At 37.8% G+C, this 26,205-nt stretch overlaps 1 protein-coding gene across 1 annotated transcript in view; it reads left to right on the forward strand.

Annotated features, from left to right (window-relative positions):
- Nucleotides 1–18,937: 18,937 nt before the first annotated feature.
- The window catches only part of LOC134536537 (uncharacterized), a 55,400-nt gene continuing 48,132 nt past the window's right edge, over nt 18,938–26,205 (forward strand). Inside the window, exons 1-2 of the mRNA XM_063376269.1 lie at nt 18,938–18,954; nt 22,155–22,330. Of these exons, the coding sequence (XP_063232339.1) occupies nt 18,938–18,954; nt 22,155–22,330 (193 nt within the window). The remainder of the gene's footprint in view (nt 18,955–22,154; nt 22,331–26,205) is intronic.

The following is a 26,205-nucleotide window of genomic DNA, read 5'->3' on the forward strand; positions in this document are numbered from 1 at the left end:
ATCTTGAAAATCCGTAATTATTTAGCTAGGAATTTGGGAAAAGTTCAAAATTCATTAAATAAATCACTCATTAATTTACATATTGATTCGATCCGCTCCTGTCATCGGTTCGATACCCGATCGATGTAATAATGTTTAATTTTATGTAAAAAATAATAATTTCAATAAACCATGTTCAACATTCGAAAAGAGACTCTAAATCCTCTACGACCATCATCCTATCAGACATCAAGACCACCATATTGGAAATGCGTAATTTTAATGCTAGAGATCCGGGAAAAAGTTCAAAATTCATTAAATAATTTTGTAATCTATATACTGATTGATTAGATCGACTTAGGTCCTTGGTTCGATCCCTGGCCGATACAAAACAACTTTAATATTTTAATAAAGTACCACTAAAGTGCCAGGTTTGAGAAAATAAAAAACACCGCAAGTTCTTTTAAAAAAACTTTTATTACATAAATTATACACTACCACAAGTACAAAAAACACGCAGACAAATTACCAAAGTTTCGTGGATCTCTCGATTCAAACAGTCTTCTTACTATACGGACTATGTCCTTTACATGACTTTAAATGTCTATTCAGTTTATCAGCTCGACATATTGGTACACCACGATTTGCACACAAAGTCGAATTATCGACTTCATTAAAAGGACAGTGATATATTTCGTGTCGTTGTGCACTTTGAATATTTGCCAATGTTTTGTTACAAAATATACAGCTTGATTCCGATGAATGTACAGCCAGTCTATCACAATTCCTGAGGTGCCGTTTTAATCTTCCATATTGTACAAACTTGCTTAAACGCCTGTTGCACTGATATTTAATGCGTTCAGAGTTATTACTACAATTGTGTATTACATAATCCCGTAATTTCAAGTTTTTGATCTTCTCACAGTACGTGCAGTCGGGTGATGGAACACCGCTGGATGCTCCTTCCTTCATCAATGCCACTGGAACTGTTGACAACCATTGTAACACTGCTGACATGTTAACTTCTGAAGCCGTTGAGGTCTGCTCTGCGGAAGATGTTGCACGCGTCGAAATCTCCTGCTGTGCTGAGAGAGCAGGTGTAGCTGTAGACATCGTTGTCATCGTTCTCTGCACTGATGATGGTAGACCTTCGATCCAGGTTGGTGTAGATAGTGGTAATGATGCCATCGAGTTCTCAAGAATAGCTAGATACAGGTCTATTATATTATACAAGTCTAACTATCCGATCCGTTCATCACAGCAGCCAGAGACGGACTGAAGTCCATATCACCAGGGTCTCACTTATATAGTCTCATCAGCTGGTACAACACATGAGTCAAAACAATAACCAGGTTCATTATACTCGCACTTTACTTTCTCGGAGCATTTTTTATAATGAAGATGTAAGCTATCAAGACGTGAAATCAGTTTTTTGCACTTATTGCACTGAAATTGTATTCTTTTAACATTATTAGAACAACTGCTTCTTTCATGTCTGCGAGCATTTGAGGTGATAGTAAATGATGCGTCACAGTATTTGCACTGACGCAATGTACGCTCTTCATTAGTTGAAGAATCCATTGCTGATGATGAAACTTCAGCTGATGGTGGAACAGCACATATCGAAGTCTCCTCCAGTGTTGTCAGAGGCGTTGCCAACGGGATCTGCTCCAACATCGTCGGCGCTGACGTCATGGTTCCCGTAGTCGATGGTACATCCTCCATCGAGTACGACGTTAAAGTCGGTAAAGATGCCGTCGAAATCTCAAGAACAGCTAATTGACACGACTTATGCACCAGAAGAAACTAGGTGATCCGTACACCGTCGACGGCAGTAACAAACTGAGCGTCCTGCTGTATAGGACTCGTTTATATACATTAACCGGTTTGAATAATACGCTAGTCAAATCAAGAACAATTTACTAAAATATTAGAGTCAAAACAAAATTAAAAAAATAGAAGCACCATCATCAAAAAAGGAAGCACATTTGGAAGCACCATCAAAAAAGGAAAAACAATAGGAAGCACCGTCAACGAAAAGGCAGCACATTTGGAAGCACCGACACCGAAAAGATAGCACCGCCATCGAAACGGCAGCACATTTGGAAGCACCGACAACGAAAAAGCAGCACATTTGGAAGCACCGTCATCGAAAAAGCAGCACTTTGGAAGCACCGACTACGAAAAGGCAGCACATTTGGAAGCACCGACAACGAAAAGGCAGCACATTTGGCAGCACCGACAACGAAAAGGCAGCACATTTGGAAGCACCGACTACGAAAAGGCAGCACATTTGGCAGCACCGACAACGAAAAGGCAGCACATTTGGAAGCACCGACTACGAAAAGGCAGCACATTTGGAGGCACCGACAACGAAAAGGCAGCACATTTGGAAGCACCGACAACGAAATGGCAGCACATTTGGAAGCACCGACTACGAAAAGGCAGCACATTTGGAAGCACCGTCATCGAAAAGGCAGCACATTTGGAAGCACCGACTACGAAAAGGCAGCACATTTGGAAGCACCGACAACGAAAAGGCAGCACATTTGGCAGCACCGACAACGAAAAGGCAGCACATTTGGAAGCACCGACTACGAAAAGGCAGCACATTTGGCAGCACCGACAACGAAAAGGCAGCACATTTGGAAGCACCGACTACGAAAAGGCAGCACATTTGGAGGCACCGACAACGAAAAGGCAGCACATTTGGAAGCACCGACAACGAAATGGCAGCACATTTGGAAGCACCGACTACGAAAAGGCAGCACATTTGGAAGCACCGTCATCGAAAAGGCAGCACATTTGGAAGCACCGACTACGAAAAGGCAGCACATTTGGAAGCACCGACAACGAAAAGGCAGCACATTTGGAAGCACCGACTACGAAAAGGCAGCACATTTGGAATCTCCATCAACAAAAAAAAAAGGCAAAAAGGAAGCACAAGTTACGAGATCTAAGTCTTAGTTAGAAATCAGAATACAAGAAATAAAAACATTAAATTCTTATAATTTAAATTATTTATTTTATTGCTTTACATTATACAAATGCAAGTAAAACAAGCCATTATTGTATGTAGCCAGCATTCCTCAGTTTCTTGAGTATGAAGGATATTTCTTTGATGCACGAATAGTTTCCTGCACAAAGCGAACCATGTAGAAGTTTTAGCCGGTCAACCAATATGTTTGGATCTTACCATGATGTGTAATCATTCTCTTCTACCACCATCTTCCTTGCACCTTTATAATAAATATTATGATCTCTGGTGGCTTCCGTTTTACCACCAACCTCAGGGTAACTTTCATGTTTGAAACGGTGATCATCACAAGCTTGATCAGATTTATTTATTAAATATATCACGTCGTTTCCACCGTTTCGGCCTCAGGACACCGCCACATTCTTCGATCTTGGCAGCTTTAGGTGCTTCATCATAGTCTATGTCTTTGTCAACAGCCTCAGAGTCACTGTAACAATCACCGTAGAAGGAATCGTCTTCACCCAATTTACCGTAATAATTCGATGTTGATGATGTTGAAGTGTCTTCATCGTCTTCATGCTTCCTTTTTTTAGGAGTCCATCATTTTTACAAAGTGATAAAGATCTACTTGAATTTGGCTGGAATATATTCTTACTTTTCACGTTAAGGATTCTTCCATTGTCTACATTCTTCCGTAAATCATGCTTCCAAATCTGCTGCCTTTTCGTAGTCGGTGCTTCCAAATGTGCTGCCTTTTCGATGACGGTGCTTCCAAATGTGCTGCCTTTTCGTAGTCGGTGCTTCCAAATGTGCTGCCATTTCGTTGTCGGTGCTTCCAAATGTGCTGCCTTTTCGTTGTCGGTGCTTCCAAATGTGCTGCCTTTTCGTAGTCGGTGCTTCCAAATGTGCTGCCTTTTCGTTGTCGGTGCTGCCAAATGTGCTGCCTTTTCGTAGTCGGTGCTTCCAAATGTGCTGCCTTTTCGTTGTCGGTGCTGCCAAATGTGCTGCCTTTTCGTTGTCGGTGCTTCCAAATGTGCTGCCTTTTCGTAGTCGGTGCTTCCAAAGTGCTGCCTTTTCGATGACGGTGCTTCCAAATGTGCTGCCTTTTCGTTGTCGGTGCTTCCAAATGTGCTGCCATTTCGATGGCGGTGCTATCTTTTCGGTGTCGGTGCTTCCTAATGTGCTGCCTTTTCGTTGACGGTGCTTCCTATTGTGTTTCCTTTTTTGATGGTGCTTCCAAATGTGCTTCCTTTTTTGATGATGGTGCTTCTATTTTTTTAATTTTGTTTTGACTCTAATATTTTAGTAAATTGTTCTTGATTTGACTAGCGTATTATTCAAACCGGTTAATGTATATAAACGAGTCCTAGACAGCAGGACGCTCAGTTTGTTACTGCCGTCGACGGTGTATGGATCACCTAGTTTCTTCTGGTGCATAAGTCGTGTCAATTAGCTGTTCTTGAGATTTCGACGGCATCTTTACCGACTTTAACGTCGTACTCGATGGAGGATGTACCATCGACTACGGGAACCATGACGTCAGCGCCGACGATGTTGGAGCAGATCCCGTTGGCAACGCCTCTGACAACACTGGAGGAGACTTCGATATGTGCTGTTCCACCATCAGCTGAAGTTTCATCATCAGCAATGGATTCTTCAACTAATGAAGAGCGTACATTGCGTCAGTGCAAATACTGTGACGCATCATTTACTATCACCTCAAATGCTCGCAGACATGAAAGAAGCAGTTGTTCTAATAATGTTAAAAGAATACAATTTCAGTGCAATAAGTGCAAAAAACTGATTTCACGTCTTGATAGCTTACATCTTCATTATAAAAAATGCTCCAAGAAAGTAAAGTGCGAGTATAATGAACCTGGTTATTGTTTTGACTCATGTGTTGTACCAGCTGATGAGACTATATAAGTGAGACCCTGGTGATATGGACTTCAGTCCGTCTCTGGCTGCTGTGATGAACGGATCGGATAGTTAGACTTGTATAATATAATAGACCTGTATCTAGCTATTCTTGAGAACTCGATGGTATCATTACCACTATCTACACCAACCTAGATCGAAGGTCTACCATCATCAGTGCAGAGCACGATGACAACGACGTCTACAGCTACACCTGCTCTCTCAGCACAGCAGGAGATTTCGACGCGTGCAACATCTTCCGCAGAGCAGACCTCAACGGCTTCAGAAGTTAACATGTCAGCAGTGTTACAATGGTTGTCAACAGTTCCAGTGGCATTGATGAAGGAAGGAGCATCCAGCGGTGTTCCATCACCCGACTGCACGTACTGTGAGAAGATCAAAAACTTGAAATTACGGGATTATGTAATACACAATTGTAGTAATAACTCTGAACGCATTAAATATCAGTGCAACAGGCGTTTAAGCAAGTTTGTACAATATGGAAGATTAAAACGGCACCTCAGGAATTGTGATAGACTGGCTGTACATTCATCGGAATCAAGCTGTATATTTTGTAACAAAACATTGGCAAATATTCAAAGTGCACAACGACACGAAATATATCACTGTCCTTTTAATGAAGTCGATAATTCGACTTTGTGTGCAAATCGTGGTGTACCAATATGTCGAGCTGATAAACTGAATAGACATTTAAAGTCATGTAAAGGACATAGTCCGTATAGTAAGAAGACTGTTTGAATCGAGAGATCCACGAAACTTTGGTAATTTGTCTGCATGTTTTTGGTACTTGTGGTAGTGTATAATTTATGTAATAAAAGTTTTTTTAAAAGAACTTGCGGTGTTTTTTATTTTCTCAAACCTGACACTTTAGTGGTACTTTATTTAAATATTTAAAGTTGTTTTGTATCGGCCAGGGATCGAACCAAGGACCTAAGTCGATCTAATCAATCAGTATATAGATTACGAAATTATTTAATGAATTTTGAACTTTTTCCCGGATCTTTAGCATTAAAATTACGCATTTCCAATATGGTGGTCTTGATGTCTGATAGGATGATGGTCGTAGAGGATTTAGAGTCTCTTTACGAATGTTGAACATGGTTTATTGAAATTATTATTTTTTACATAAAATTAAACATTATTACATCGATCGTGTATCGAACCGATGACAGGAGCGGATCGAATCAATATGTAAATTAATGAGTGATTTATTTAATGAATTTTGAACTTTTCCCGAATTCCTAGCTAAATAATTACGGATTTTCAAGATGGCGGCCAAATTTCAAGATGGCTGGTGTCACAGTAATAAATTATTACTGCACTCTAGCGGATAAGAACTAAACTAACATGGCGTCAGCGCACTCTCGCCGACGATACAATGATGATGGCTTCCAGCATCGAAGACAAGATGGCGGACATGGCGTCATACTAGATGACGTTATATATACTTTGAAAAAAAAAGGGTTGGGAGTCAGTCTGCCTGCAGCCACCACGAGGGAAGGATCGGTCGCCATTTTTTAATTTTTTTGCCCTCACCAGTTTCGAACCGAGGACTCCGAGCTCCGTGTCGTAAAAGTTTGTTTTTTTATAAATAATTTATTAAAATTGTATTAATTTAATTTTTTTATAAATTTTAAATTTTTTTTCATTAAACTCGGATAATATATTTAAAGATGGCGGCCATAACGGAAATTGCAACGGTGATGTCATTATCCAATATGGCCACTTGGAATAATGTAATCGGATGGATGGTTTGTTTGTCGCAAATATAAATGAAAAGCCATTCCCTTGCATTACTCTATCATCAAACCTAAACATATAAAGGCATACATAAATAAATAATAAACATAGTTTAGAATATGGCTACAGGTTCCAAACTTATCTCGACTTGCCTCGACTGGTTACACATTGCATAACACTTGTAGGTTTTTAATTCAAACTTGGCGCCATCTGGCGATAATGCCTTGAATTAAAGATGGCCGACAGTGGCGCCATCTGGTAGCGACTTTATGAATTAAAGATGGCGGCAACGAAGAACTTGGTGAATACAGGCTACCGACTTGTCTTGTCTTGTCCCCCCGACTTGTCTCGACTGACTACATAACACTTGGCGCCATCCAGCAGTAACTTTAAGAATTAAAGATGGCGACGGTGGTGCACTCCGGCGGTAACTTTAAGAATTAAAGATGGCGACGGTGGCACACTCTGGTAGCAACACTAGGAACTAAAGATGGCAACGGTGGCGTCATCTGGTATCGATTATATGAACTAAAATATGGCGACGGTGGCGCCATCTACCAGCCAACTTGAGAACCAAGATGGCGGCGCCTCTGACAACTAATTTTTGAATTTGGCGCGCGATACTAGCGACATCTACCAGCCAACTTGAGAACCAAGATGGCGGCGCCTCTGGCAACTAATTTTTGAATTTGGCGCGCGATATTAGCGACATCTACCAGCCAACTTGAGAACCAAGATGGCGGCGCCTCTGGCAACTAATTTTTGAATTTGGCGCGCGATACTATCGACATCTACCAGCCAACTTGAGGACCAAGATGGCGGCGCCTATGGCAACTAATTTTTGAATTTAGCGCCATCTGGTTGTCTGTGCTGGAATTAAAGATGGCGGCTGTATAATAATTTTAATTTCAAATGTGGCGCCTTAGGTATGCATTAAGGAAGGCAAAAAGGCGACCAACAGAACTATATGACGTCACAAGATGGCTGCCTCCAGCAGACGAAAACAATATGGCGGCCATTAGCAGACGAAACAAGATGGCAGCCACCAGCAGACGAAACAAGATGGCGGCTGATTATAACATCGAATTTCGGAAAAAAATTCGAATCCAAGATTGCGGCCGTGACGAAAAGTGCAACGGTGACATCACGATTCGAAGTTGGTGGAAATTTCTAAAAATACAAAATGGTGGATGGATTAGCATGGATTAACATATGGATTAGCATAGATTGGCATATGGATTAGCATAGATTGGCATACAGATTAGCATAGATTGGCATACGAATTAGCATAGATTGGCATACGAATTAGCATAGATTGGCATACGAATTGGCATAGATTGGTATATGGATTAGCATAGATTGGCATACGTATTAGCATAGATTGGCATACGGATTAGCATAGATTGGCATGGATTAGCATAGATTAGCATGGATTAGATGACGTCATCCAAGAGGTTGGCAACATCGAGGGTCGCAAGGGTAAAGGTCAGGGTCGAATTTCAATGTCAGGGTCAAATTTCAAGGTTAAGGTCAAATTTCAAGGTCAAGGTCAAATTTCAAGGTCAATTTCAAAGTTAAAGGTCAAGGTCAAACTTAAAGGTCAAAGGTCAAGGTCAAAGTTCAAGGTCGGCTCCTGGATCCTGCGCCTGTCCTTGAACCGGTATTTTCCTACTACTGGATCCCCGATCCCCCTCCGGCCTCCGGTGTCCTCATACATACTAAATACACCTACTTATGAACCAAATTAAAAAAAAAATACTCTTCCCTTCATTAAATAAATAACTTGAAACTCTGTCATTGTTTACACTGTTATTAGCCAATATTGAAGTTATTTGATTCTGTTCTATTGCGCATAATGTCCTTATGTTGGAACAAATAATTTTTTATTGAAACTGTCTGGAATAGTAACCGGTTCTGCTAATTCGCGTGAAAATGCTTCAGCGACAATAGTACAACGTCTGGAAGTGTGGAATACTTGTTTTGCGCAACTGTTAAACTGCGAGAAATCGCACCTTAACCGATTGTCACAAGGAAACAATAAACAAACAGCACAGGAAATAAGTAATCATACCTGCCAACTTTGGCCAGTCCAAAAGAGGGAATTTTTTAGTGGCTAAGCGTGCAAAAATTGTTTTGTTTATGTTCACAAACTCGTAATAATTCAGTTCAAAAAACTGTTCTTCTGATAAAAGAATAAAATTGCTGTGTATTAAGAAAAATAATTTTGTTTGCAGTATTAAAGTAACCAAATGTGAGTCAATTCACACCGCATTTGTAACGATCTTCAGATAAGTCCAGACGAATAGTTACGGTATTGTAGCAGGATTTCAAAAGCCTTTCAGGAAATAGTTTTAAATTTAGATCAGATTCAAGAAACATTTGTAAATTGCATTTTTATAATCACATCATGTAACTATAAAACGTTACTTTTCTTACAAATCGCAGTGTTGGATTTAAACATATCCGTTTAATGGAAAATATCCATTAAGTGGGAAAATTAATGCAGGTACGAGCATATCATGGGTGCTAAGGTAAATTAAAAGGCGCCCATGAAATTTAATTTCTTCATACATTATTAATTTTAATTATTTTAAAATTTTGAACAAGTTTTTCTGGTTATAATAATTAAATTGGCCTTATAAATAAGGTTACCTTCAACTTCATTAACCTCTACAACAATTCTTTAAGTAATTTATATATAGTTAGTTATTTCAAACCATTGGTAGTAGGTGTATTTATTTTACTTGTTAGGTTACTTACTTAGACAATATTCACGAACCAGCAGGCAGGCATCAGACACGGAGTGAAGTACGCACTTTGAAGAGAGTGCAAACAACCACCGTAGTACATCACAGTAAATCTATTACAACACAATGAAAGCTACAAAACAAACACGAGCCGCCTTAGACATAACAAAAAAAAAAAGACAAGAAACTTTTGCGGTTACTAACTGAAGTTGAAGCCGTTTCAACACCGCTATGTTGAGAAGCGTGAAGAATTGTTTTCCTACAACATGTTTGATATTGATACATACAGTTCCTTCAAAATAATCATAACATTAAAAAATAAATAATTATTTTAATGGCCTATTTATTTCGTTGTGCTAGATACAGCCACCACGGTTGAATATCACTCATGTTGCATGTGCTCATTCCAACATATAATTTAATTGTGTGAAGCGTGATAATTGCATAACTTTTCAATAGCTTACGCTAAATAAGCAATTAATCTGTCGACATAAATCCTCCATATTTTGTCTGTAAGGTTTAAACTAACTCAAGATTATAAATCAAAAAGTGTGTCTTACATTCTTATGCGAGTTCAGGCATCTTGTAGGTTATTCCACCGGTATATTGTACTGCTTATGAAACCTGATGTACATATACTAGAATCGAATGTTCATACAAATAAAACCATTTAAACTGAAATTTGGATACAAACATGCCACTTGCACATATGTTCTGTACAAGAAATTCTTAAACATTATACTCTATGTTAAATAAGGTACAAATGGTTTGACGTGGTCTGTTATTCTGTGAGTTCATTTGTCTTCAGGTTCTGAGTATATGTTCTATACGACGTTAAGAATTAATTTATCAAAAATACCTATTGAAATCATCAATTTGATATCTTGTGAAACATACTTTAAAGGTAAAGTTATTGCTGAAACCTTACGTAACATGGAAAAGAATGTTAATATTCTTGACTGCAATCATCCACCATTAATATAATACCAAAAACAATGAACTGATTTTAACTTATTCTAATTAAAAATTCAAATGGGTTATTGAACTAACACGTTCCTCATTAAGAGTAAATGCCCCTAGTAACGCAATGATATAAATAATTTGTATCACAGATAAAATTATATTTTCTTTAGTTGGATGTCAAAATTCTCCAAACCAGAAGCTGAAAAAAAAAAAGTGAGCTAGTCATTTCAGTTCTCGCCAGAGATGTGTAAATGTGTAAACATTCACCTATGGTATTAGTCACAGGCAACGACATATATAATATCATAGACCCTGCTTCGTCTATGCGCTCCACACAACCGCAACATTAACCATTGAGGTCAAATATAGCAGCTGATTGTGGGCTACTCGGGTTTGTTATTGTTTGCAACGTAATGGTAATTCGTGATACGAAACATGGTTCTGAATTAATTGGAATACATATACGTGAATTTGCTGTAAGATATGGTGATAATTAAATGACTTACACGTCAATAAATGTGCTTTAAATATTACTGTAGTTTATTTATATCATTTTACTGATGTACGGCGTATTGGAGCATAATGCGAAGTCAGTGTTCGTCCTTCTCACAGCATAAATATTTTTCGAATGTGTTTTTTAAAATTTCTTTACACTATTATATTATACTGCGTGTTTTGTTCAATTATAGAATAATTAGAAACTTTAAAAACTTAAATGTTAACTCAGTGTTGGCATAATGAAGTTTTAAAATTACAATAATTTTACGATAGCGTCTCGTTTGGCATGTTGAGCTGAGATGAAATTTACATAAAATTTGCTAAAATTAAAGAATATTAATTAACTAATTGTACTTATATCAAATGTCTCAAAAAAATATTTCGTTAGGTTATAGTATGACACTGAGATCTGAGCTGTATAGGTACTCAATCTAAAACCATATAGTGCACGGAAAATTTTTTGTGAATGTTCAAAGCATTTGTCAGTAGCATTAACTATTTAGTGTTAGTGTTACAAAATGCATGACTTAGGGGTTTCACATAATTAAAATTACCACTGCATCCTTTGATGCATTACTTTCATTAACAAAAATGGTTCTGAATATGAACGCACACAGGTTTACTGATTTTTAAACAGCACTTACTTGGTGCACACACTCCTAAATCTCTCCTGGTGCAAGTGATCTGAATATTGTTTTCCTGTGTGATACAATCTAATTTTTATGTATCTGGTAAGTATGGATTATGTAAGGGTGTGGTGCTGGTGCCGGGATCCACCATCTTGGATTCTGACATCACGGTGGCTATCTTGGATGACCTTGACCTTGACCATGACCCCGACGGCTATCTTAAACCGCCATCTTGGATCCACCATTTTGAATTCCGCCATTTTGTTTTCTCGAACTTTCCGCAATTTTAAACTAAGATTTCACAGTTGCAATTTTTGTTTCGGCCGTCATCTTTATAATCAGTAATTTTTATGCTAGAAAATCAGGAAAAAACTTAAAAATTATAAAGAAAAATAATTAATCAAAGAGTAATAAAATATTCTTTTGTTCAAAAACGCACTTAGTTATGGAGTCCTCACTTCAAACCTGGTGAGAGCAAAATAAAACAAATTGCGACCGATCCTACTTCCATGGAAGCCACTGGCAGACTGACCTACCACCACTTATGCCAAGGTATATATATCGCCAGCTAGTATGAGATCATTTCCGCCATCTTGATTTAGTCTGCTGGGGGCTACCATTTAGTTTTAGTCTGCTAGAGTGCACTTCCGACCTGTTAATTTTAATTTTATTTGCTATAGTGTAGTAATCATTTATAATTACTGAGGTGCCCATCATCTTGAAGTTGGGACGCAATCTTGGAAACTCTGGGAAAATTCCAAAATTCATCAAAAAACACTTATTAAAAGAATGATTTATTTTATCGGTTCCTATCCTTGGTTCGATCTTTGGTCACTACAGAAAAAGGTTATGTAAAAAAAATTACCACAAAAGCGACAGGTTCGAGAAATAAAACACAAGTTATTTTACGAACATAAAATTTATTACATAAATTCTACAAATACAATCAAGTAAATTACTAGCGTTTCTCGAATTCTACAGTCTTCTTAGAAGGCAAAGTGAGTCCTTTGCATGCCTTGACATGTGTTTTCGAGTCAGTTATGCATATCAGTTGATTAACAGGGCATGTATATTCAATAGCCAGGCAGGCAATAGTCGTCCAGACACATCCAGTCGGTGGCCAGGCATGTATATTCAGTGACCATAAAAGCACATCCAGGAGGTGACAAGACTTATCCAGCCTCTCTATTAAGTAGTTAGGCACCTAATCGGCGTCCAGGTGTATTCAGTTTGTGGCCGACATGATCAGTTATCAGCTAGGTATGTCCAGTCAGCGACACAGTTGGTGGTCAGGCATGTATTTGGAGGTCAGACACGTCCAGCAGGTGTCGATACGCATTCAGTCGGTAGCAGGGCCGGATTTAGAGGTCTGGAGGCCTCGGGGCAACAGAGGAGCGGAGGCCCGCGGCCCCTAATTATTTTACAAATAAAATTAACAATTTTTTTCAGTCGAGTTTTCCAATAAATAATTTATTGTGAAATCAAGTAGATTCTCTTAGTATTTTAAAAAAAACATGCATAAATATAATCGGAGACAAGGATTATATGAAATTAAATTTTAGTGTCAATGAATATTTCTGTTAATATTTAACAATAATATAATCGTGTATGTACAAAGTACTGTAGGTAAAGGTAAAACAGCGAAAAAAGAATATCAAAGGAAAAGATGTTTACTAGTGTTTACTTCTCGGAATTTGAAAGATTTTTTTTCCCGAAGTCTCTATTGTGGGGGCCCTCCGTTTGTGGAGGCCCCGGGGCTTTCGCCCCGCTTGCCCTCCCCTAAATCCGGCCCTGGTCGGTAGCCAGGAATGTCTATTCAACGTTCAGGAACATACAAACATTAGGTGGCAAGTCATATCCAGTTGGTAGTCAGTCGCATCCAGTAGGTCGTCAAACACAACAAAGCAGCAGTCAAAAGGTATTTTTTCGCCGATACTCGACGAACATTTTAGAACGTTCATGTACAAAATCATACGCATAGGCCGAGTCTCTCCGAACCAAGAGGTTTCATTCACCGATAAGCGACCAGCATTTTAAACAGGTTATGTTCAATTGCCCGATCATATACCTATTGTATCCAAACCATGAAGCCAATACCGTCCTGAGTACAGAATTATCTATGCTCATTCATCCACAAAAAAAGAAGCAGTTTCTAAAAAGAAAGCACATTAGTAAAAAAAAAAAGTACATTAAAAAAGGACGCAAAATGGACGAAAATTCGATGTGGTGTAATACGGGCTCGTCACAGGAATATTATCTCGCCAATATACAGTAGGCTCCAACTGCATCAATGCTCCAAGTGCTCCAAAGCTCCATTTTCTCCAAGAGCTCCAATGCGACTATTTGCTCCAATAGGCCAACAGCTCCAAGTGCTCCAAAGCTCCAAATGCTCCAATTGCTGCTACAGCACCATCTTCTCCAATTCTGCAGTTGCCAAGGCCTAAGATGGCACTGCTTAAGCCATGTCAGCTGAAGGCAGTCTACTCGGAAATAACCTGCCTCGTCACAAACACTGCACGACTTCGGTTGATGTCCATACGTCACGAAAGCTCGGTGTTCGTCGATATGAAGGTAGGAGGGAATGTCCTTTCGTAGAGCCATTTTAACTGGCCTGAAGCCCGTCTCCACCCTGTATTTGTAGTTCCTATCCCAGTATTCGTCCTGTAAAGAAACTGTATTGCCATACGTCGCCAACTTTTCACTGATACGATGGTTGTCAATTTATGCAGGTAGACTCACACCACGTACTAACCTTTGGTTAGATATTTCTCCTTCTATCTTTGCCTGGATGGTTTCACCCGATGACGTAAGCAGCTGGGAAGATCCTCCAATCTTTTATAGCACTTTGTCCGCGTGAATAGTAGACGCAAACTTCACAAATACACAGTTCAAATAGCCGTCAAGTTGCAGTGTCTCAATGGCATCTTCAGTTACAGCCACTGCTGAGTATCAGCAGCACGTGGTCGTGACTGGGCTGGAACCCGCTCCTGCAGCACCAGCTGAAGACATCGGCTGCTTGTGCCCGGCTGCGTCGGGACAATTACAGCTCATGGAGGAGATCGTGTGTTATCCACAGTGTGAGGCCATTTTATAACTATTTTAAAACTGGGAATCACATTCCTCCAAGACTATTTTACTTTACCAAATATATCCCAGGGTAGTTTTAATATGTTGAGATTTATTTGGCACGCGAATAGGTTTGGTATGTATCCATATATTTAATAAATTGCCTGTATACGGGTTTATGTTGCTACACATGGGTCTTCCCTCTTTGTCCCACATTTCCGTCCATCGAATTCCTTTCCATTTTCACAAAATTACTCTTACCAAGAGTCGTATACCGAGAGCTAAAATGTTCAATAATGAAAATACTAAAATACTACTAAGTGTGTGTAGAATGCTCAACAAGTACTTTTCGAATTGCCTACCGGAAAATCGTAAGATCTGTTTCATTAAACACCTAAAAATTCTGCAAAGAGTCTCGGCAAATCATCTTCGCAACGTAAGTTGTTTCTCAAAACCCAACATATCATTCAAATTGGACACCGTGATCTTCCTGCAAGCAGCAATTTCATTAAAAAAAATGTTAATAAAATCTATTTTTATTTATATAGGCCCTAATTTATTTGCTATCATGTAATGTTATCGTCTTATAATCGTATGTTTCACCCTCGTATTAACTCATTCACTGTAATAAGCTTATTAACCATACGATAAATTCATGAAAATATTTTTTTAAATATATATATAGAGTTTTACTAGCAATATAGTTAGCCTTATTAATATATTATTTTTAATTTTCGTAATATATTTTGTTAGTGTTACTGTATAGAGTCTAACAAATACTGGTTCTCTATATATATATATTGTTAGGAACGCGGGAGACAGGGCCGCGAGGCGCCAGGTACCTGAGCTGCCTGGTGGCCCCCAACGGCCCCTGACGTCACGCGCATACCTTCCAGGATTACAGCGGCCCGGCCTCCCCGCGCCTCCTTCCTCGGCGCTGCTATCTATCATTAGAGGCTTGGAAATCCCGCGGGTCACTGCATGTAATGGCGTGAATGAAGCGACGTTGTTCTGGATGCTTCGAGCGGCAGGTCGGCCTGGAATGAAGCGACACATCACAACCGTCTCCAGTCGTTTCCAGAAAGATGGCCAAGGGTTTATAAGGCGGCGATGCCGGCCTCCGCACGAGTTCCAAAAGTGCGAGATGAGTGAAGTGCGAATCCACCGAAGAGAGCGAGACCCCCCCCCCCCCCCTTGTGCGAGCGGCGCGACGGGACCGCTTGAGTGTGACCGAGTGGCGCGAGACTGTGTGTGTGGACAGGCGCGAGGTAAGGAGTAAACCACTGTTGAGCCTAGCTCCAGTGAGGAGTACCGTATGACTGGACACGGGATGCCTGGTCGCCCAGCGAGCCCGCGGTACGAGCCCCGCCGCGGTGCGAGTGATGAAGGTCGCGGCACAGCCGGTCGATACCCGTGGGATCCCCTCCCCTCGCCCGGACGGAAATAAACCGAACCCCCGCGGGCTGAATCACGGCCGAGTTAATGCACGTAATGGTTCCCCGGGGCAACAACTCAGTTGCGATGGCGACGGAGACGACCTGTAAACAAGTATCACAGGCGAGGTGTTGGCACTCCCCTCCAACCCACCCTCTCTCACGATCTCTTAGTCGCCGCGATACACGTTACTGAGGCTGCGTTCCAACCAGGGCATTCGCACCCCTGATCCACAATGACATACTTCTGTTCTGTTCGTTGAATCCCCGCTCACGCTCGGCAAATTTTCGATATAAACTGTTGTCTGAACGAAAGTAACACACGGAAAATGCTGTACAAAGGATCATTTCCGTAATATCAAAGAACCATGCAAGATCAAGTTGGAATCGCCAAATCGTGTTGCTTTTAACTTGCAAAGTAATTCAAACGGATGAATTCTTAGTAATATAATTTAGCTGTCCGTAGGTTTCTGAAAAAAATATATCTTACTAGAACTACCTTGTTAAATTGCTACATAATTTTGTAGAAACCATAGAGATCCATATCATTTATATATTTAATTTTTCTTTTATTTATTCATATTAAGTACCATGTGCTTTATGAAATAAAATAATATTATTATTTAAAACAATGTTTAAGTTTTGTTTTTAATTTTTTTCCTTTTAAGATTATTTTTAATACTAACTATATTGAATTCAATAAAAAAAAATGTTCAATTTAATAACTGGTTTAAATATACTGGTTAAGATTTAAGAGATTGGACATAAAATAGTATTTAATAAATAATGTTGTTCATATTTCCTTGAAAATTTTCAAATCATATTATTTAAAACGTTTTTCATAGTGGTTATAGAGTAGATCATAACATAAAATTTTGATTTAAAAAACATCTAAAATAGGCATATTATTTATTTCATTCAATTTTTCCACACATTTTTTTTTTAAATATTGTGACCATAAACATGTGTTCTCGGTACTACGGAAATTTTATGTTTATATAAAATATACCAATGAAAAAAAAAATATTTGATTTTATTTTACAATGCACATTTTTTCACTAATTTAAATCATGGAATTGAAGGCTCCAAAACAAATTGTTGTTTTTAAATGATCACGAAAATGAGATTCGTTTCAAAAAATTTGTAAATTCTGAACAAGTATTCGCATGCAAATATATAAATATTTTAATTCAAATAATTGTAAATTAATTTGAGTGAATAGTTTCTATTTTCTAAAAACGTTTTTGGTAATTAATATTTATTGTAACGATTTTTAAACGCAATTCTTATTTTGATGAAATTGGTCACAATGATATTACATTGTATAAGAAAATTCCATTTCATCAGCCTAATTTAGTTTATGTTCGTTTTTATCATGAAATATTTTAAAAATGACCAAATATGTTTGTAGTATAGAAATTTATGTCCGAGAACAGGGTACCGCAAGAGTAGCCATATGAGCAGGCCGTCATATTGGATTTTGACGTCACAGTGGCCATATTGTATGTCTTTGTCCTTGACATTTTAACTTGGAATTGACCTATAGCTCAGCAATACATTACAAACATGCTTGCTTAAGCTGGATTTACACGACGCAATATGCACGCAATTTCCATGCAATCTGCTAATATTGCATTGCAGCTCACATAAAAAATTCTCAGAATTTCACACGCGATGCAAGCTACGGCGCAATATCTGAGAATAGATCATGCTCTATATTTTGATGCAAGTTGCGCAGAACAAGCACTGTGATTGGTCGTTCTCTGTAGTAAATTTACGCGCGTAGTTGTAAACATAAACAAAAGCAAGCACTTTACAAACATGGAATGGACACCCGAGTGTGTTTTGCGGCTCTTGGATGAATATCAAAAATATCCAGTTCTGTACAACACAAAATCGCCAAATTACCATAACAAACATTTGCGTGAGAAAGCAATACAAGCTGTGGCCACGTCTGTGTCGGAATTACGTGTAAACACGACCACAGAAGATGTAAAAAAACAAGTTTAGAAATCTGCGATCGTGCTTCATCAGATAACATTTACATCATTGTCAGTGCACAAATTGCCTTGTTCCTTTGATTATCCATTTGTACAGAAATGTGGCGGGAACAAAACAGATCGCATGTTTATTGCATGGGGAATTTGCGCTGTGTAAATGAAAGATTGCATGCAATAATTGCACGAGAGCTTGCATGCAAGGAGCTGTGTGAGAAGTGAATTGCATAGTGTAAAACCAGCTTTATTTAATTTTATAATATGCTTAGCATAGATATATACATTTTTTACATACGCAATTATGTAACAGATATTTACTACACATATTATTAAATCCATTATGATATTCATACTATATAGGTATATTAAACGTCTAAATGTAACATTCACTAAGCTTTAAGATTTTGCAATATTTTGGTTGGTTTTCTCCTCGTTATTTCTGGCAAACCAATTTCTTCATGATTTTTTTTTTTTTCGTAATGAGACATGCAATTGTATCTATTCAAAGTTTATTTTAATTGGTGAATTCCTGTTACCAAATTAGCACTTACGGTATTTTTTATCATGTGGAATTCAATCGATATAACTTTATTACTGACCTTAAAATAGCTGAGAAACACTACCTATGCCAGTCAACAAGAGGCAAAGTAAGCACTTTTTACCAGCAGACCTGAAAACTTGATATAAGGGTAATTCGAGGACGCTGAATTGAATGGTACTAATTTTTTTGAAATCGGACGTGAAGTTTTTGAAGAAAATGGTTTAAAAAAATTTTGACTCAGTTTTTCTCAGAATCTAGGCGTTTAAGCGAAAAAGGTTTCAAACAAAAGTTGTGGAGAATTAAAAAATACATAAAAAGGGTTCCCAAGTCCATCTGCGTATTTGCAAACATGAGCGAGAAATATTAGAAAGAAAGTAGAAAAGCTGTTAATTGTAAAATAGTCTTCGGCTATTCTCGGGCCTCTCCGTCATGACTAGCCAGTGCGAGTGAGACGGAAACATTTGACCTCTCTTTTTATTATTTCACGCGTTAGCGAGTATTTTTCGTCTTTGGCCATCGAGTGTCGAGCGTTCTATTATAGTTATCCTTACTAATATTATAATTGCGAATGTTAGTTTAATTTTTTTCTTTGGTTTCACTTTCACGCGGAAACTACACAACCAATCATCATGAAATTTTGTGCGCATATTTTCAAGGGTATAGTAAAGGACAGAGAACACTTTATATGCCTATTAAAATAACAGTATTTTTTTTCCGAAGGGCAAAAACATTGATATTGGTAGGCTATGTATGAACGTCCGATTGCGAGTTTGAGTAATTTTAATGAAATTTAACGCCATCTGGCGTTTCAATAAATAAATTAAATAATTCGCCAATTTAATAATATAATACCGGTGGTCAATCAACTATTCAATTTTATTTTTCTGTCACCACCAAGCAATACCTAAACTTTCTTTTTTGAGGTTAGGTTTCTGTTTATTTTCATCGGTGATAGTTTTTGAACATTTTTGCTGAAGGTTATGTTTTACTTTCAATAGAATTTTGTAATTTAGTGAAAATGATGTGGATCTAATTACTCAAGTTTTCCTGGACTTGCAGCAAAATTTGAATAGTGATCGGTGGTTGTACGCAAAAGCAATATTGGCGCCAAAAAGTTTATATCGTTAATAAAATCTACACTTATATTTTAAAAGAGGTTCAAGGGGAATTGAAGGAGTATTTGCCAATAGATACAATCATTAATACAGAACAAAGCACTTCATATCCTGCGGAGTTTTTAATTCACTTGAACTTTCGGGTGTACCCTCACGTAAACTTCAAATGAAACTAAATGTACAAGTTACGCTTACACGAAATATAGATGCTCCTTGACTATGTAATTGAACGAGTTTTCGGATCACATAATGGGGGCAGAATATTTATTTATTTATTTATTCTTCGTTAATACTTTGAACTTTTTAAAATGTTAGAATTTAAATTATTATTTTCTTGTAATAGTTAAACATATTTCAATAAAGCTTGTGGACAGTTTTTTAAGATAAATTGTATGTTAGAATTTTTAAATACTGATTATTCCAGTCACGCAATAAAAACAATTACCATATTATTTAATTTTTTTTGCAATGATCTTTGATAATTATTTAAGGACATTACGCGAGCGAAGCCGCGGGTAAAAGCTTATATATATATATATATATATATATATATATATATATATATATATATATATATATATATATCGGCGAATAAGCGCGCTTTTTAAAATCGAATCGTGATGCTTATGGCACGTCGTTTTATTATTTATTGTCAAAAATAGTGAACCATTAATAAATAAAAATAAATTAATATTTCATTTCAACAGAAACCAATAGTTTCCAAAACCATTTTAATAATTGTTTAATAATTTATAATTATTAATTATTATTTTAAATATCCCATATTTTATTATTTGAAAATTTGTAGTCAGTCATCAACTGTTACTAAAATTGTGTTAATTATAACTCATTATAGTTCGTTTATAGTTATCTTAGCGTTCAAATAATTAATGTTATACTTTTATTTTCGTTGAAAGCGTTTACTAATTTTGGGAAAGTCTTTCCTTAATATATTTTTAATTATTATTTTAATGTGTTTTCTATTACTATATACATAGTATAGAATTAAGACGTAATGTTTTAAGAGTTTCGAACTATACTCGCTTAGATAAGCGCAACTGTGTCTAAATGTCTGCTTAATAAGTTTGCTTATACATTAAAAAATATTTACCCAAACATTGCAACATATCTTTAGAAGTTTTTTTTGAAACTTTAAGATTTCTAAAATAAAGGAAATAGGAATAATAAAATGTCTACGCTAGAAAATTGTAAACATAACAGAATACACAAAGGTCCCACCTACAATATAAAAACATGTGTGTAGAGCAATTGTTTTGAGAACCACGTGACAACCACGTGTAAAATAGAAGCGGAGCAAAATGTATCCATGTTCCCAAAATATTAACAAAAATATAGCTCATAGAACGTTCAACTTCGTGCAAATTTTTTAATGAAAAATTCATTCCTTACAACAGAAAATTTTAATATAATTTATTATAATTATAATTATATTAAAATTTCAAATAATTAAAAATCATATATTATTCAATAATAAATTGATTAACAATTATTAAATATTAATTTATATTTCTTAATTTTAATAAACTGACAATATATTATCAATCAATAATTATTATTAAATAGTTAATTTATAAACAATTATTAAATGATAAAAATTAATTTCATGTATTTATTAACCAATAATAAATAAATCCTAAATGAAACAGAATTATTAATATAGAATTATAATAAATTATTAAAAAATGAAATAATCAAAAAACGAAAATTTATAGAAATTCTAAGTGAATCTAATATGTCCGAGTTCTTTCGATTACAATTATAATTGTATATGAAAATAACATATGCAAATATTGAACTTACCTAGATACCTATAGTTTAAAAAAAAAAAAGTTCGAAGTGCGTAGATGCAGCATACCAAACTCACACAGCACAACACGTTGGCAAACCGAGATATATGCAGGTGATGTATTTTGAGGCATGGAAAAATTTGTTGGGGTTGTCCGGCCGGGAGGGGGGGGGGGGGAGGCATTAAGTTATTTCGCCTAGGGCGCCAATTTACCTTGCATCGGCCCTGGATAGAGTTCATGTGTGGATGTCTGTGGAAAAGATGATACTGGGTTACTTCTCTAAGGTGTTGCTAAAAGTTGTTTCTTTGGCGGGATCGCGTTAGAGACTCGAAACCACGTGCTGCTGATGCGACGAATAAAGAAGAGGGAGGGAATAAATGAGTGTGAGGTAACTTGGCTTCTGGGTTGCAGCCGCGTCCTTGGCGGATAATTGACCGACGTTTTCGGTCGACATATGCAGTCGCCATCATCTGGAAGCAGTTACCTACTGTAGGTTCTTACCAGTTATCCTGCCTTCATATACTCTGGCCTTAAGGGAAGGTGCTTCCTGATGATGGCGACTGCAATGTCGACCGAAACGTCGGTGAATTATCCGCCAAGGACACGGCTACAACCCAGTCAATGGTCGTGAAAGCCTGCGCACGTGGTAAGAAGGGGGGTTTGACTCGCAGTGTGAGCTGTTTGAGCGCGCTAATTGCCGGAGATTGCGGACTGATTGCGCAGTGTGTGTGCATCGGCCGTGGCCTTGGCCCGGCCGCCGGGCGGGAAGTGCTCGGCGCCTGGCAGTTCAGACCGCAGTCGCGAGATGGCGGCCCGAGCGCAGGCACGCGGCGCGGCGAGGAGCGCGGCCATCTTGTGTCTCTCGCTCTGCTGCGCGCTACCCGGCGCCTCCACCAATAGTGAGTCTTCCGGCCGGTCACGTGGCCCTCCACCAGTCTCAGCTCCCAGCGCTATACTCCAGTCCGCTTGCGCCTGACCTTATCATTCATTTCATTATTTTTGACGTGATAACGTCTTATAAATCGATGAACAACGGCTGCACGCACTAAGAATTATCACGTTCCGCCTGAGCCGAGCGTGCAAGAACCGGCCAACCACCGTGCGAGAAAATCTTCTATAATATCAAACAGGTTAAGGCGGGCTTTTTAACTATTTGTTCGTGATTATATTTAAACAAATTATTTAAATTAAAATTGCGAAAACTGTAAATAATATTTGAAAATTAAAAAAGGTATGCAATTTTTCATCAATGTTTTCTTATGACGTTATCACGTAAAATTATCGTCCGTACTATATATATATATATATATATATATATATATATAGTGTGTGTGTGTGTATGTACACAATAATCATACTTTATTTTTAATATTCCCGAATTGTTTCGAACACTAACTATTTTATGATGTCTACTTGCATAAAATATTGCAGGGTCATTTTTCTTCACGTTTTTGTTAACACTTCGTGCATATCAAGACTCAAAAAATATATAAATATATATAAATATATATAAAAGTCCAGTATTTTTAAGAACTCTTTTCTCGTCGGTGTTTTAACAATAACTTAAACGTTTCTGTTTTAAACACATTTTGTGTCAAAATTTTTGGTTTCAAATAGAAAAAACGCAATCTTGAAACTAAACTATAAAGCTACATTGTTGATGCAAGTATCGCATTACTATAAATCTATTCTAGTGCACACATGTAGTGATGTATCAGCACTCCTTGTGCAATTTCGGAAGCGAAGTAAAGTTATGATGCAGTTTGTGCGCTGGTGAAGGCAGGGGCTTAAATAAACAAAACAAAAAAGTAAAGTTAATGCACTCGTTAAAATTTTATTATTTCTCCTGAGATATTTCATTTTATATATACGCTTATAAGACTTATGTATTTCATGATGTCATGGCCGAGCGGGTAAAGGCGTATGCTTTAGTTGGGACTGTTATCAAAGTTATGCACCATCGAACGTGGTTGTTTCTTTGATGGGGGACCACGATTTTTATACAAATATAAATATAGGTATACATGAATACGAATGAATCACGCAAGTACGCCCTCTTCTCGAGGTTTCTGAGCGCCATGGTTACGCATTTCCGTTTCACATTCACGATATTACTCCTACCGAGTGACGTGTACCGGGATCTAAGATGTTTATGCACCAGAAATAACTATTATTCGTTACACTGGCGGAATCCAACCAAAGTTCGGGAGTGTTCCTGTTGTGATTGTAGCTGACTGTCCGCGGGAATGACGCGCGGGCTCCACAGTGACTGTACCTCGAGCGCGTGGCTCGGCTCCAAGCCCCGTCCAGGACTGAAGCTGCTCAGAGTCCACTCCCTGCCGTGCTCGTACAAGTGATGTGGCACTCGAGCCGTGACGCCGTCCAATGTGTTCATTTCTCGGATCAATTCAAATACGTGATTTTATTTTCGGCACTTTGGCGACTGATACCAATGGAGCTGGTGCATAGGTACATTCCTACAGGTATACACTATTAATTTAAAAATTAATAAGTATGCTAACCATCGTACAGGTTGACCTAGGATCCCTGAGGCCCTCTAATGTATTGTTTTCATTTGTTCAGTGCAGATACATTTTAAAAACATTTTGTACTTTTACAAGGAAAATCATAGAAACTCAGTTGCCAACGATATCACTTGTAAAACTGCAAGACAGAGCTTTGTCAAATTACACATGGTACAAAGCTCTGCCTGCAGTCTGCAAGCGACATGCTATGTTTAAGCTACGGGTGTTATGCACTGCAGAAGTTATAGTGCTTAAAGTGATTTATCACGAAGCGGATGATCTATAAATATAAAATCGGCGTGTGTGCATAGTTAAAGTTTTCTAGTTTTTGACTCCAGTTGAACGTCTGTTGCGATAAGCGCGTGTGGGCTACGAGAGACTGTCGCTTCCTGCTTGTCCACACAATGTTATCATTCCGTTTGCGTGTGGGTCCGCATCCATATCAGCGTCGTGACGTCATGTGCAGCGAACACGCAAAGCAAAACAAAGGAAAAGCAGTTAACACTGCACGCAGTGCAGGTCTTCTAACAGACCATTCATAAAGACAAGCGTGTTATGAAACTGTTTCCGAAATGGTTGTGAGCGTAACGTGTCTCTTTTCTGGGTGTTAACATTTTTTACAGAACATTAAAATAACTAAATAGAAGCAAAATTAACTGGTTCTAACAAGACAAATAGTCTTAATATTGAACGTGTTTCACACGTTCAAGCATCCTGTACTGTGGTTACAGCATTCGCAAAAAAAAAAAGACACATTCCAGGACGGCACACACAATAATTTTGGTCGCATATATTTTTCTTCTCGAAATTTATGGAGATATTAAATTCCATTTAATCAAATTACCTGTTCATTGCAAAATAAATATCTTTTATTTATTTATTGATTTAGTTAATTGCATGTTTGTCTATTTTTTTGGACATATTTATAAGTTTTTCTTGTAAAAATAGTGCATTTTTCTAAATTACCTATGTAAATAGTAAGAAAAATAAATAATGCGAGTTGATTCAACACAGCGTTACTTGAATCTGTTAGAAGTGAAACTAACAAATAGCCGATTTTTTTTTAATATTAGACCCTTGCTTCTGAGCCACACACATTAAAAAACGTCCTTACATATATAGAGGAAATGGCAGGAAATTCTTATAAAGAAAATCTTTTATATTACACTGAAAACGAATAAAGATTTTGAGCAGCCAATCTGTTACTCGTTTTGAAAGGTAATCTGTTTGGACTTTCAATTCCCCACCTACTTTCACTCGCCTCATCAAAGCTACTCCCTTACAGAACGTAGCAAATAATACGATCTTTAAAAATCAGCCTTATATATTCCTTACGATTGTTTTCATAAGTTTGTAATAGGTGAGGGCCTATTAGGGTTGGAGGGAGACCAGAACCTGGCTAGGACTGGGGTTTACGTGACTGGAGCAGTTAGGTAAGCAAGGTAAATGGTTTCAGGTACACAGACATTTTATTCAATTCAAGATTAATATTACGTTAACATTTATGATAATGTTAAGTTTAAACAATGCAAGGTTGAATACATAAAGCAAGAACAAATTCTGACAAAGCGAGTTAGTTGACAATTATAATTTGAATGGGTAAGCCGGCTACACAGTAAGCGATTCAATCAACGATCGTCAAAATGAGACATAATTTCCACGAATGAAGTTACATTACAAAAATTGAATTTACCAAACTACTGCAAAGTGCAGGTACAAGAAAGAAAGAAGTTACATTATTCTTTAAAAAAGCTTTAACAAGCAAATACGTGCGACGACGTCTCAGGGGGAGACAGTTACAAACAGAAAAACGAAACGTAGATTAAGTTAAATTTAAATCAAATAATCCAAACAATTTTTGATGGTGGCAGCCGAAAAGGAATTCAGACAGAACAAATTCAAACACAAAAGATTCTACATTAAGGTGAGGGCCACCGCCTCACTGACGACTCGATCCAACTTACATTTCTCCCCTGAGGTCGCACACGCACGAAGACTAAGTCGAGGCTCTCGGACTACATGCTAGTGAAATAACAACAGGTCAGCTACTGCTGACAACCAAGCCTGACCAAGGCAGTAGAAGAAGAAGGCCCAAACATGGCTGCAGCTGAATTTATAAACTCACGCCGCAGCACACGCATGCACATATTGAAAGGGTGGGGGAACGAGTACAAATTGAACAAACACTAGGAGGGGGGTAAAAGGAGGAGGAGGATGAGGGGAGCGGAGTGCCGGAGGCCCGCGATGAC

This window comes from Bacillus rossius, chromosome 11, assembly GCF_032445375.1.
Source record: "Bacillus rossius redtenbacheri isolate Brsri chromosome 11, Brsri_v3, whole genome shotgun sequence".
NCBI classification, from domain to species: domain Eukaryota; kingdom Metazoa; phylum Arthropoda; class Insecta; order Phasmatodea; family Bacillidae; genus Bacillus; species Bacillus rossius.